The sequence below is a fragment of the Mustela nigripes genome, chromosome 9, assembly GCF_022355385.1.
Source record: "Mustela nigripes isolate SB6536 chromosome 9, MUSNIG.SB6536, whole genome shotgun sequence".
Classification (NCBI taxonomy): domain Eukaryota; kingdom Metazoa; phylum Chordata; class Mammalia; order Carnivora; family Mustelidae; genus Mustela; species Mustela nigripes.
The window spans coordinates 3,528,305-3,539,937 of NC_081565.1; the positions used below are offsets into that span (position 1 = coordinate 3,528,305).

At 56.2% G+C, this 11,633-nt stretch overlaps 2 protein-coding genes across 5 annotated transcripts in view; one reads left to right on the plus strand and one right to left on the minus strand.

Annotated features, from left to right (window-relative positions):
* SPACA9 (sperm acrosome associated 9) overlaps positions 1-197 on the minus strand; it is a 10,485-nt gene extending 10,288 nt beyond the window's left edge. Inside the window, exon 1 of the mRNA XM_059410453.1 lies at positions 122-197. The gene's annotated coding sequence lies outside the window, so the exon portion shown is untranslated. The remainder of the gene's footprint in view (positions 1-121) is intronic.
* AK8 (adenylate kinase 8) overlaps positions 7-11,633 on the plus strand; it is a 114,571-nt gene continuing 102,944 nt past the window's right edge. Inside the window, exons 1-4 of one of the 4 annotated variants that reach the window (XM_059410443.1) lie at positions 7-142; positions 2,465-2,549; positions 7,343-7,392; positions 9,679-9,792. In XM_059410443.1, coding sequence (XP_059266426.1) covers positions 59-142; positions 2,465-2,549; positions 7,343-7,392; positions 9,679-9,792 — 333 coding nt within the window. In that variant the 5' untranslated portion in view covers positions 7-58. Of the gene's footprint in view, positions 143-661; positions 751-2,461; positions 2,550-7,342; positions 7,393-9,678; positions 9,793-11,633 lie in introns of those variants that run through there. The other 3 variants (XM_059410444.1, XM_059410445.1, XM_059410446.1) reach the window with 3 other exon arrangements.

Consider the following 11,633-nt stretch of genomic DNA (forward strand, 5'->3'; position numbering starts at 1 on the left):
GGCGGCGCGCCGGCCCTAGCGACGCGGTCTCCAGGGAGCGGGCCCGCGGCCGGGCGGCATGGACGCGACCACCGCCCCGCACCACATACCCCCGGAAATGCCCCAGTACGGGGAGACGTACCACGTCTTCGAGCTGATGCAGGTGACCGGGGCAGCCCCGTCCTGTCGCGGCACCGGGCGCCGGCCGGGAGCCTCCGTCGCGAGAGCGGGGCGCGCAGCGGCGACCCCGCCGCGGAGGGGCGTCCCACTCCTGTACCGCCGGGCCCCGACGGGTGACTGGGTCGGAGGACGCCCTTGCCCCTAACCTGCGGACCCAGGACGGGGGAAGGGGGCGGGCCACTCGGCCAGCATTGGGTCCCGGCTCCCGCCGGCCGCTCCATGGCCTGGACCAAGTCCCATTCGCTTCTCCGTTCGGCAGCGGTGCAATGCCAGGTTGCAGGAGCTGGTCTTCGGGGGGGCCCCTCCCGCACTGACAGTCCCCAGCCTGTCTGCAGTGGTGCTTTCTGAGCTGCGGAATGTCCCGGTTCAAGGTGACATCGCGGTCCCCAGACGGCTGCCTCCCGGGACAGCAGCATTTCGCACGTGGCCCGTCTTCATCAGGGCCAGGAGTTCCCGCCGCTTCCAACCTCTCCTGCTGGGCGTCTGACTCCACTGGGCCCTCTGGCCCTGGGTGCACTTTGGCAAAGCCCCGCTTCTTCTGGTGGCCCTTCGGCACCTCCCAGCAAAGGCTTTCGGGAGCTGCACTGAAAGGTCTGTCCCTCCGACGGTGTGAGGGCCAAAGGGAAGCGGGGGCCCAGTTTCCAGAGCATTTGCTCCTCCAGATACAGACTATCCCCAGAGGGGTCACCCGTGCTCTTTGAGCCTCTGACCCGCACATGTGAGAGCAGAGCTCAGACCATCGCCGTGTCTCCAGCAACCACAGGCTTCCTTTGGGAAGTGTTAACTGGCAGAGGGAGGGAGAGAGAGTTCTCTGAAACCAAGCAGCCCGCCTAAGAAAAAGGCCACAGGCAGGCTGAGCAGCTCCCCAGGGGCGCTGTGTCTCCTGCTGGTGGGGTGGAGCAGTCCGCAGGCGCTTTCGCTCCAGGATGTCGAGTCCTTAGTCATCTGTGCGTGCTCCCTCCGTGGGGTTTACACTTTTTATTTTCAAATAATTTCAGACCCAGGGGATGTTAGAAAGATAGTACAGAGTTCTGAGGTACCTTTCCCCAGTGCCGCCTGCGAAGACCATGGAGCCTCACTCCTCGGCATTCACAGTTGTACGAGACAGTTCAGCAGATGGAGTCCTCATCTGGATCTCCTCCGTGTTTACCTGCCCTTCTTACGCTGTTGTGTGTGCACGGTTCTAGGACGTGTTACCACGTGTATCGATTCACAGAACCACCACCACGATCCCACTTTCACGCAGTCGTTTCTTGAAATCAACCCACTGAAAAAGAGTTAACCTGTTTTACTTCCTGCTAAGCAATATCCTTGATATCTGAGGTTCCCTGATACACATTCGATACACAACTGTTTAATAGTGAAATAAAACCACTCCTCGGTGAACCACCTAGAATCATCTCACCCTGTCTCCACAGTGAGAGCCGACTAGAGGCCTGGGCCAGCTGGACCTTCCAGCAGCTGGGGAAGCCAAGGCTTGGGGAAGGGAAGGGACTGGCTGGTGAGGTGCAGAGGGGAGCTAGGACTTCTCATGTCCCTAAAGGAAGCTTCTTACTGCACCAGCGCAGATCCTATTACCTACCCAGTTCTTTCTGTGCCTCTTGTTCTGGAACCGTGCAAGGTGCTTTTCCTTGGAATTAAATGGCCAGACTATCCCAGGACTGTTTAGAGCCCAGGCTGGTAAATATTCTCTCCCACCCCGGAAGGACATGGGTAGCAGTGGTGGCCATGCGCCCCGGCAGACATCGGCTTTGGGCACCTACTGTGAGTGTGCCCAGCACTGGGACAAGGGTGAGGCAATAACGGGGACACACAGGGGCTGCAGGAGCATGTGACAGGATTTATCTAGTGAGTGTGATCAGAAAGGTGTGTTTTCATGGAGACTGGAGGACTCAGGGGGACAAGTGTTCTAAGCTGAGGGAACAGCATTTGCTAAGGCTCTGAGGAGCACACGAACATGGTGCATCACGAGAACTGAGAGAAGGCTAGTCTGGGCAGCACAGATGGACAGAGGGGAGAGTGGGCCCGCCTGTTTGGAGGCTGGGGTGCAGTCCTTCCACGTGTCTGCCTGGCGATACCCTATGGCCCTTCCGTCATGCCTCTGCTCATGGGGACCCAAGCAGATGGCACCTGGAACAGGGGTGGGATCCCAAGTTCAAGGCAGGTTTGGTGGATGTGGTGGAGAAATCAGGCCCCATAGCCCATATTGGTAGCAACCAGGATTCTGGGCGGCCTGAGCCTGAGCCTGGGGATCTGGATGCCCATGCAGCTGTTAACCACCTGGATGTCTGCCCTGTGCCCACAGAACATGCTGGAGCAACTCCTGATCCACCAGCCCAAGGACCCCATCCCATTCATGATCAAGCACTTGCAACAGGACAACGATAATGGTGAGCCATTGGGCCTCCTCCCCCTCCCCCTCCTCCTGCTTGACAGCTACGAACCACTCTGTCCTCTGTGTCTGGGGGCGGGGGCTGGGCAGGGTGGGGAGGGGTTTTGACAACTTGGGGTGGTGGCTGATTGAAAAATGCCTGCATTTCTTTGGGGGGGGCACAGCTTAAAAATTCTCTTGCCAAGTTATTAAAACGAAAACCTCCAAACAGCCCATGGAATCAATTATTAATGCTTTTGTGGGTCCCATCTGATCTTGCCTGTTGGGTTTAAGCTCTGTGATGACTTCACTTGTCAGGTGTAAATTTGGTTTCTGGGCTACCTGGACAGGCAGCAGTTGGGTCTTCCTTATGGTCTCATGACTGGTGCCCTTAGGGACTGCCAGAGCTCCCCCAGATGCCGGTCCAACTGCTGGTCGGCTGGACCCAAAGCCAGCGCTCAGGACCAGGGAGCAGAGTGGGGGGCGCTCCATTCCACGGTTGATTTGCCAAGTGGAGGGAGGCTCATTCCCGTCCCGTGTGAGCTGTCGGGGAGAACGGGTGTCTGGGAGCTTTGATGTTTCTTTCATTGGCGCTCTGGCCACTTTGAAGGAGATACCAGCATACCCGTGAAATTAGCACTTGGCGCAGCTGAACGGGGCAGAGGCCTGAGATGCCCCGTGGTGGGGTTTGCACACCTAAGATGAGAGAGGACGCTGAGCAGTTTAAAAACAGCTGCAAAGAAAGGGTGAGAGGGAGGAGACCCCCGGCCTGCAGGTGCCCTGGGCACAGCTGGCCTTTTCGGTGTGCCCCGCCCCCCAATCCTGACCTGTCTCAGGCTTGGCTTTTGAGCATCAGAGGGGCTGCGCGGGGACCAGGGCCATTTCAGCCACCTAAGCAGAGTGGCTCACCGAGAGCACAGCCGTGCCCGCCTTCCTGAGCCTCTGGTCAGGGAGACTCGAGAATTGGCGTTGGCTGTGAGCCCGTTTGCCCCAGGTGGGTGTGGAGCCAGGAGCACGGAGGGCCGGGAGAACCACTTTCTCAAGCTGTCCACCTGGCCTCCTTGTGTTCCTGGTGGGGTGACTGTGCCCCACAGAGACCTAAGAGGCCTCTGTTCTCTGATGGGCTGTTTATTACCCGGCACAGGGGTGCAAGGTGGCTGCGTTCCTTCCCGGCGGTCCTGCCGCAGATGGCAGTGTCCTGGCTCGTACACCGGCTGTGCTTGGGTACGGGGCTGCAGGTCGGCGGGGTGCCGGCGGGTCCCGGAGCCTGCCTGCGGGGAGGGGCAGCAGGGGCCGCTTCCTCCTGCTCATTTGAAACATTCCGCTTTTGGGTCCGCGTACCGGGGCCCCGTGTGCACCAATGCCGAGCCCCAAACCTCATCAGCGCCCCCACCGGAAGTTCAGGAGCTGAAATTTGAGGCCGGTTCTCACTGTACCTCCGTCGCGCTCCTCTGCGCGCAGACCCAGTCATTGGCCTGCCCGCCTCACCAGCACCTTCTTGTCGTGGGCTCGGGGCTGGCCTGACCGCCACCTCTGCCGCCTCCCCTCTGCCTTCACCCCCTTCCACCGTCCTCAGCACCCCTCCATCACTCGCGGTCTGCTTGCCGAGGCCACCTGCCTCGGAGCCTTGATTCCTTGTCCACACTACCCCGTCCTGTTGCTCCTCAGCGGGGCGAGGAACGCAGACGCGCCCCGTCTGACTCTGGCCGGGGCCGGCCTCCTACTCTCCTCAAGAGGCTGGACGCAGGGTTTTGGGCCTGATACTCTCCCAGGGAGCAGAGGTATTGGATCCCAGGAACCACGGTTTTGGGGGCTTGATTTGTTCCCACAGCCTCCGCTCCCTCTCCCAGGCCTTAGGCTGGCCGCTCTTCTGAATGTTAGAACATCCTTGCCCTTTCTGCTCGAGTCCCAACCACTAAATGAAGAGCAGAGACGGACACCTGTGGGTTCCCCCTGCTTCCCACACCCAGGCCTCTGCCAACAAGGGAAGCAAAACGTGGGGGAATGAACGGAGGCTGGGCAGAAGAGCTTTCCCAAGTTTTCTTGGAGTGGGGGAAGCCGAGAGCAGTCTAACTCCGCTCTCGTGTGTTCTGGAAGAGGACAGTGGACAAGGGGAGGCCTTCTGACGTCCAGTGAGCATTTCCAGTGCCCTGGGCTGGTGAGTGAGGTGGTCTTGCCTCCTTCCAGCCATGCAGGGGCCTATGTTTACTGGAAGCTGGTGCTCAGCTCTTCTGCTTACTGGGCATGGTGTGGTGTGGGCAGAGGTTCCCGTGGCCGGTGGCTGGTGTAGAGGGAGAGAAGGCTCCAGACTCATCCCGGTGAGCTTGCACAGGAGGCAATGAGGGGAGCCCCCGGCACAGGGCTGGCAGCCCCTTCGCCTCGAGAAAAGCAGATTTAGTACAAAGTGAGCATTTACAGTAGCCCTGGGCAATATTAAAGCAGGTGATGGTGTATATAATGGTATGTTGCGTTTTTTATCAAACGTTTGTCCAAGAAAGCTGTGTATTAGAGCTCCAATACCTAAGGGTTTTCTTGTGAATTTTAAATCATGCTCCTAGTTAAACCTCAAAAGGATCTGTGGATGGAAAGGTTTTTTGATTTCCTTTGAAGTGGTTTGAAGAAGTTGATTACTCCTGGCAGTCAAGCAGCCTTTTATGACACTGTTTATAAATAATTACTCATGAGCAGAGCCAGAGTTCCAAGGTGTTAGATTTTAAGAAACTGAAATTAATCACATAAATGTGTGTGAGAAATTAGGTGGGGAGAAAGGCCGTGGATGTTCCCCTTTTAAAGCATTTTCATAGATGTGTACAATTTGGGTGCCACTTACTAGAGTCCAGAAGGGGAGGGTTTCCTCAGCAGCCTGGGAGCCCCATGACTTTGTGGAGATGGACGCCTGGCTTGGGAGTCAGCTCATTCCCCAAATGTTCTTGTCCCCCAGCTCATTCCCCTTCTCCTCAGGCTCCGCAGGCCCGAGCTTTGAGGAGCTTGAGCAGAGACCTGTGGCTTGAGTCCCAGAGAGGCTTCTGGGCAAAGGGCACGGGAGCCGGACCAGTCCCTCTGCTGCTCCTTTCCCATGGCTCTGGCCCGCAGGATACTGGAAGCTGTGTCCACCGTCTGGGAAGGGCGGGGAGCACCAGCCGAGCCTGCCTTGAAGAGGAATGTGCGTGCAGGGGGTTGCCAAGCTGGAGTGTGGCAACATTAGTCCGGGAGCCTGGGCTTGACGAGATGCCCCTGGTGCTGCCTTGTCCAGAGCCCTCCTGCCCCCGCATCCCTGATTCACATCACCACCAACAGGAAGGATCTGGGGCTTCTAAGAAGCGAGTTCACACATCATCGGGACTATGGACCAGGTTTATAAGTGTTTAGAAACGTAGGAAACAACAGTGCTCTAAAGCAATTAGTTGGGGACACATAAAAACCAAAGAAGCAGTGAGAGCCATGACATGTGTCCAGGCTGTCATGTTCTCGAGGAGAGAGAGAGAGAGCAGTTCCCCGGTCAGGGACGGGCACTGGGGATGGCCGCTTCCTCCGGTCGGTTCCCGTCTAACGCAGTTACCCACGCTCCGTCCTGCTTCGCTCGGCAGCGTCCCTCCCGGCGCCGAGCAAGAACGAGGTGCTCCAGGAGCGAGTCAGTGGGTCATCTGAGCCTCCATGTTTTCCCTGAAAGCGAGAAGGTGCTGTGAATCTGGACAAAAGCCTGGGCGGGTCATCGGTGTGCTGATGATTAAATCATGGCCCAAACTAGCTCCTTCTCTGTGTCCACTTCCGAACTAAAAGGTCATGCATGTCCCTCGTCCCCTGCATAGACAAGGTGCCCTTCTGGTGGCCTGGCAGGAATGGGCTCTGCATGTGGCCATCCGAGGCTCAAATGAGTCGGAGTATACACCGGTTCGTTGTCCTCTTGGCTCAGGGGTCAGGCCCATAGTGGTGAGGGGACAGGTTTGCTTTCCCAATGTCTGTTCCATGTTCTTGGCTCCCACATTTAGGGGTGCAGGGGGTGGAGGGGTGGCTCAGTCCGGTGGTACTCGGAGGAATCCGCATGGATTCATCTGTCCAGACACCACGTTCTGATTCCTGTTTGGACCCAAGAACACATGCCTTCCAGTGCTTTTGCAAGGATGCTGGTCTGGTCATCCAGTGGGCCAACACCGACTCGTTGTCCGGGAGCCGCTTTAGGAATTCTGGGGGCCAACAGCCTTCCCGAGCCTCCAGCCTCCCACTGAAGCAAGCCATTTGCATAGAAATGCCCACATTTGAAAACAAAGACTTTGCCTATCTGGGGTTTTATAAATCTGGCCCATACACTCCAGGCCTTTTCCCATTATTTCCCTCTGTAAAATGATGGGGAATACAATTTGCTAAATAAAAAGGCATAAATATATATGTATGTATATACATATATATATCTAAAAGCTTGGAAGGTGGATTTACATAAAATACAGCTTTATTTGAGAGCGTGTCCCCAAGACAAAGTCCCTGTTTAAAATGCTTTATGGTGTTTGAAATCCCAGTTGTTCTCGATATTTATGAGTTTGGCAAACAAGTTACCGTGTCCATGTCCCCTTGGAGACAGAAAAATAAACCATCTCAGTGATCACTTTCCTCTCTAAACAGAGAGAGTTCGCTCGCTGGTGTGAGCATCTCGGAGCCCCTGCGTTACAAACGACCCTGTCACTGGCAGAAAATGAAATCCGGGGGAGGAAAGAAATGAATGCGTCCGAGCACCGCGGCACCGCCCCCCGCCCCCCCGCCCCCCCGAGGTTGCTCTGTCATTGCGGGCGGTGACATTCAAATCTTTCTCTCCCACAGTGCCGAAGATTGTGATATTAGGTCCACCCGCCTCGGGGAAAACAACCATAGTAAGTGAATCATATTAAGTGTCGTAATACCGTAATATCTCATTTACCTGCAGGGCTGGAATGAGGCTGCCCCTCAGCGGGTTTTCAACACCACCGAGCTTTTCTTCCTCCTTCCCCTCTCCTGCTTCTTAACTTACTTTCTCATCACGAGAGGCGGCATGGCGCTGGCAGAAACCCTGGAAAGCACAGGACACGAGGGCATCGCTCCCCGCTCCCCGGCCAGCCAGGGAGGAGCGCTGTCTCAGCCGCTGGGATGTGCCCTCCAGGGCGTTCTCAGGCCGCTGCACACCCTTAGTTTTACATCCTTCGAACACATTTCTTCTAGAAGTGGACCAGAGTCGAGAGACTTTTGACACGGACTTTTGAGAGTCACTCTTAAGGTTTTAATTATGAAAGTTCAGTCCAAAAGGCATGGAAACTGCACCATAGACACTCAGACCCCCGAATCCCAGATTTTACAGAATTTCTCATTTGGCCACATGTGCTTTGAGGATACTCTCTCGACTTTAAAGGTGCAGCAAACACCTCCTCCCACCCCACCGTTCCTTGTCTTTGCTTGGAGACAGCCCCAGTCCTGACGGGTCCGCCTCCTCCTGTCTGCGGTTTTGATCTTAAACCCCGTGTCAGTGCTTGGGACAGTGGCTGCCATCTGAGATGGAACTCTGTCTTCTATTCTTTATTTTTTTTTAAAGATTTTATTTATCTATTTGACACAGAGATAGAGAGGGAACAGGAGCAGGGGAAGTGGGAGAGGGAGATGCAGGCTTCCCTCTGAGCAGGGAGCCCGATGCGGGACTTGATCCCAGGACCCTGAGATTATGACCTGAGCTGAAGGCAGAGGCTTAAGAACTGAGCCACCCAGGCACCCCGAACTCTGTCTTAAAAGCCTGGCTAGTGGACTAAGCGAACTGGTCCTTGCTGAGCTGACACTTTCTTTTCCTGGAGGAGGAACTCGAATGGCTGAGCCTCACCCAAGCCGACCCGCGTCTGCTAAGCTCTGGCATCATTTCTATCCTACTGTCTGTCTGTCTCTCTGTCTGCCCATATGCCCATCCCTCTAGCCTTCTACTTGTTGGTCTATCTGTGGTTTTTCTACTGTGCCCCTCAGGATCAGGCTGCCAGGTTTCACTCCTATCTGCTGTTTCACTGCTAGAAAACTGCTCCCAAGCCTGACAGTCGCAAGCAATAACAGGTGCTTTGGGAGAAGCCACTTCCAGATTCCCCTCCAGACCTGCCTGATCAGAATCTCCCGGGAAAGGCACCCCCACCCCTGCCCCCGGAGCCTGGAGGAGCCACTACCGGGCTGGTGGCCTCTGCTCTAGACGGGCAGTCTCCCAAGCCATGTTAAGGCTGAGTCAGGTCGCTCAGGGTGAGGGGTCTTCTTTGGCAAAGGGCCTTTGTCTTTGAGACATTCAGCACTCTGGACCCACCATGCTCACCCCGTTCTGACCTCTGGCGAATTTGCTGGGTAGAATTCCGCAGACGCAGATGGCTTTGCTCATCAAGGCCCAACTTGGCTGGGGCAACCCACTTCGCCTCCTGGTGAGGTCAGGGCCCACAGCACGTGGCTGGTGTTTGAGCTACAAGCCTTTTGGTGAATTCGCTGTTCCTGCCTCTGACCGCTACCTGGGGACACACAGACTCTAATTTTGCAGGAAGATGACACACAGTAAAATCCAGACAGAGCCCTAAAAGGCTTTCATCACTGACATCTCCCGGTACAAGCAACAGAGAGAATTAAGGTTCATACTTGCCCTGGGGGACTTCAGGGCCTTCTGACTCCTCCTGATGCTGAAATGGTCATCAGTATAATCTTGGCATTGAGAACATTTTATTGCATTCTTATTCCGGGAAAGGCATTTATCCATATAGAGTATATATAGCCATCAATGGACGAAACACTCATTTGGCTAGACTAGGTCATGTCCCGATCTAAGGAACAGTGAGTGAGTATGATCGTGACCCATATTTAGGTCCTGTCCCTGCATTTCCTGTTGTAAACCTCCTGAGGCCACAGAACTGGGACAGGGATGCCAAGGGAGCTACAGACCTGGCCCGTCCTTCGGTTTTCTAGGGATCACTGGCTGCTGGGAGAACAGACAGCACTGAAGCGGCATTCTTGGGCTGGGAGGGACCTTATGGGCTTGTCCCCCGCTGGTGGCCTCCTTCCCGCCAGAAATCATTATGCTTCCGGCCGTTTCTAGTAGAACGTGGAAGGACCTGGGCATTTGAATGGAGTCCCCCCATTCCAGCTTTCACGACAATGTCCTTGTCTTCTTCCTTTAGGCGATGTGGCTTTGCAAACACCTGAGCACCAATCTTCTCACGATGGAAAACCTGATCGCCAGAGAATTTTCCTCACTGGCTGCAACTGCCAGGAAGCATTATCAGACCACGAAGGTAGGACTGGCCCCGGGGGCCCGGGTGGGGGCGGTGGCAGGCAGGAAGGGGAGAGGGGGTGACAGCTCCCACAGCCCCCCCTCCCCCCACCCCCCTGCTTAGTTTCTGTTTCCTCGTGGATAAAGTGAGGGGGGTGCTGGGCAAAATGAGGTAGAGGCGTGGTGTGACGGCAGGAGGAGACGGTTCTCAAGCAGGGCACATCCTGGTGGGGGTGGAGGCGAGGGCGTTATGGCAGAAAGGGTCACTCCTAGAGTGAGGAGGCCGCTCTGTGCTGATGGAGTGGCCTGCACCTGCTCTTCCCAGGGTCAGCCCCACGGCGCCAAGGCCCAGGGGCAGGGGCTTCGTCCACAGATGATGGCGCGCCCCCATCTGGACGGACGGGCAGGGGGAGTAAAGGCAGTCGTCCGGAGGTCTCTGCCCTGGGAGGACCAGCACGCTGTACCTCTGGGTTTCCTCCTGCGGCCCTGGCGCTGTGGGGCGCTCTGCGGCACCCGGGTCGCCCGGCGGCCCTGGCGCTGTGGGGAGCTCTGTGGCACCCGGGTCGCCCTCCCTGTCCTCTCTCCGTCTCGCTCACACACAGCTGCGGGAGGCACCCCGGGGCACTCAGGCTTCTGTTCCTAAAATCTCCCCAACCACATATTTGAACCCTTTTATTCTGAATGGAAAGTACAGAACTTGGTTATGTTGTTTCCTTCCATACAAATAGGAACTTTGAAATGTTTCTTCAAAATCCTCTCTGGACTATGGGCAGATCTCTTAGGCCTTTTGAGCGGCCATCACAAAGCACCACAGCCCGGGTGGCTTGGCAGCTAGGGATTGATTTGTCCCAGTTCTGGGGTCTGGGGTTCGAGGTCATGCTGCCAGCAGAGGCCGTGTCCCGAGAGGGCTGTCTCTCCCTGTGTCCTCACACGGTTCAGAGGGCAAAGGAGCTCCCCGGGGTGTCTTGTTTCAGGGCAGTAATCCCATTCACGAGGGCCCCACTCTTACGACTGAATCACCTCCCCGAGTCCCCCCAGCCCAACACGGTCACCTCAAGGCCCCCCTACTCCCTGGCTCTGGCTTGTGGGAATCGGTGTGCTTAATGGGGGGGGCGGTGGACACTGGCATTTGGGGGTAGAAACATGGTTGTAGAAAGAAAGCGGTTCTCTTTTTCAGATAGCTTTTCAGGGTAGGGGAGGTAAGTTTATTTCTAGGATAAAGATGCTTTTATCTGGTTTATCAAATTCAACAGCGGAGAGGATTTTAAAGAAATTCCTCCTGGGTTTCGTTGCGCTAATTATCGGCATATTTCAGACCACATCGCCGTGCTTTCAAGGGTGTCTGGTTGGGGTTCTGCGGTTCAGAAGCACGGGGGAGGGAAGATGAAAGACAAGGCCATCAGGACCGATCAAGGAGTAAAAAATCCTGAAGGGCCAGCACCGTGTGCGTCGGGCAGCTGCGCGTGGCCTGGCCACAGGTGGCCGTCGCCAGGCATGGCCTCTCCTTAAGGGTCGTCTTTCAGTCACCTGTGGATCTGGAGCCTTTCACAGCTCTCTTTGTAAGTAGCGGAAATACCTTCAAATCCCTCCTCTTCTGCTCATCTCGGTTCTGCCCTCCTACTCGGAATTCTTACGCGTTGCTGGTGTTAACGAAGATCTCCTCATTTTAGGCATCTCCAGATAGTTCCCCGTCTGGAAATACTTCCACGCCCCTCCTGTGTGCTGTGTGCTCTCCTGCAGTGCCTCGGGAGACCCAAAGATTAACTCCTCCTCCCGGCCCCGGGGAACCCCAGGGGAGGAGCGGGGTGCCCAGGCTAAGGGGCACGGAAGCCTTGTGCTGTTGGCGGCTTGGCTGACTGCGTC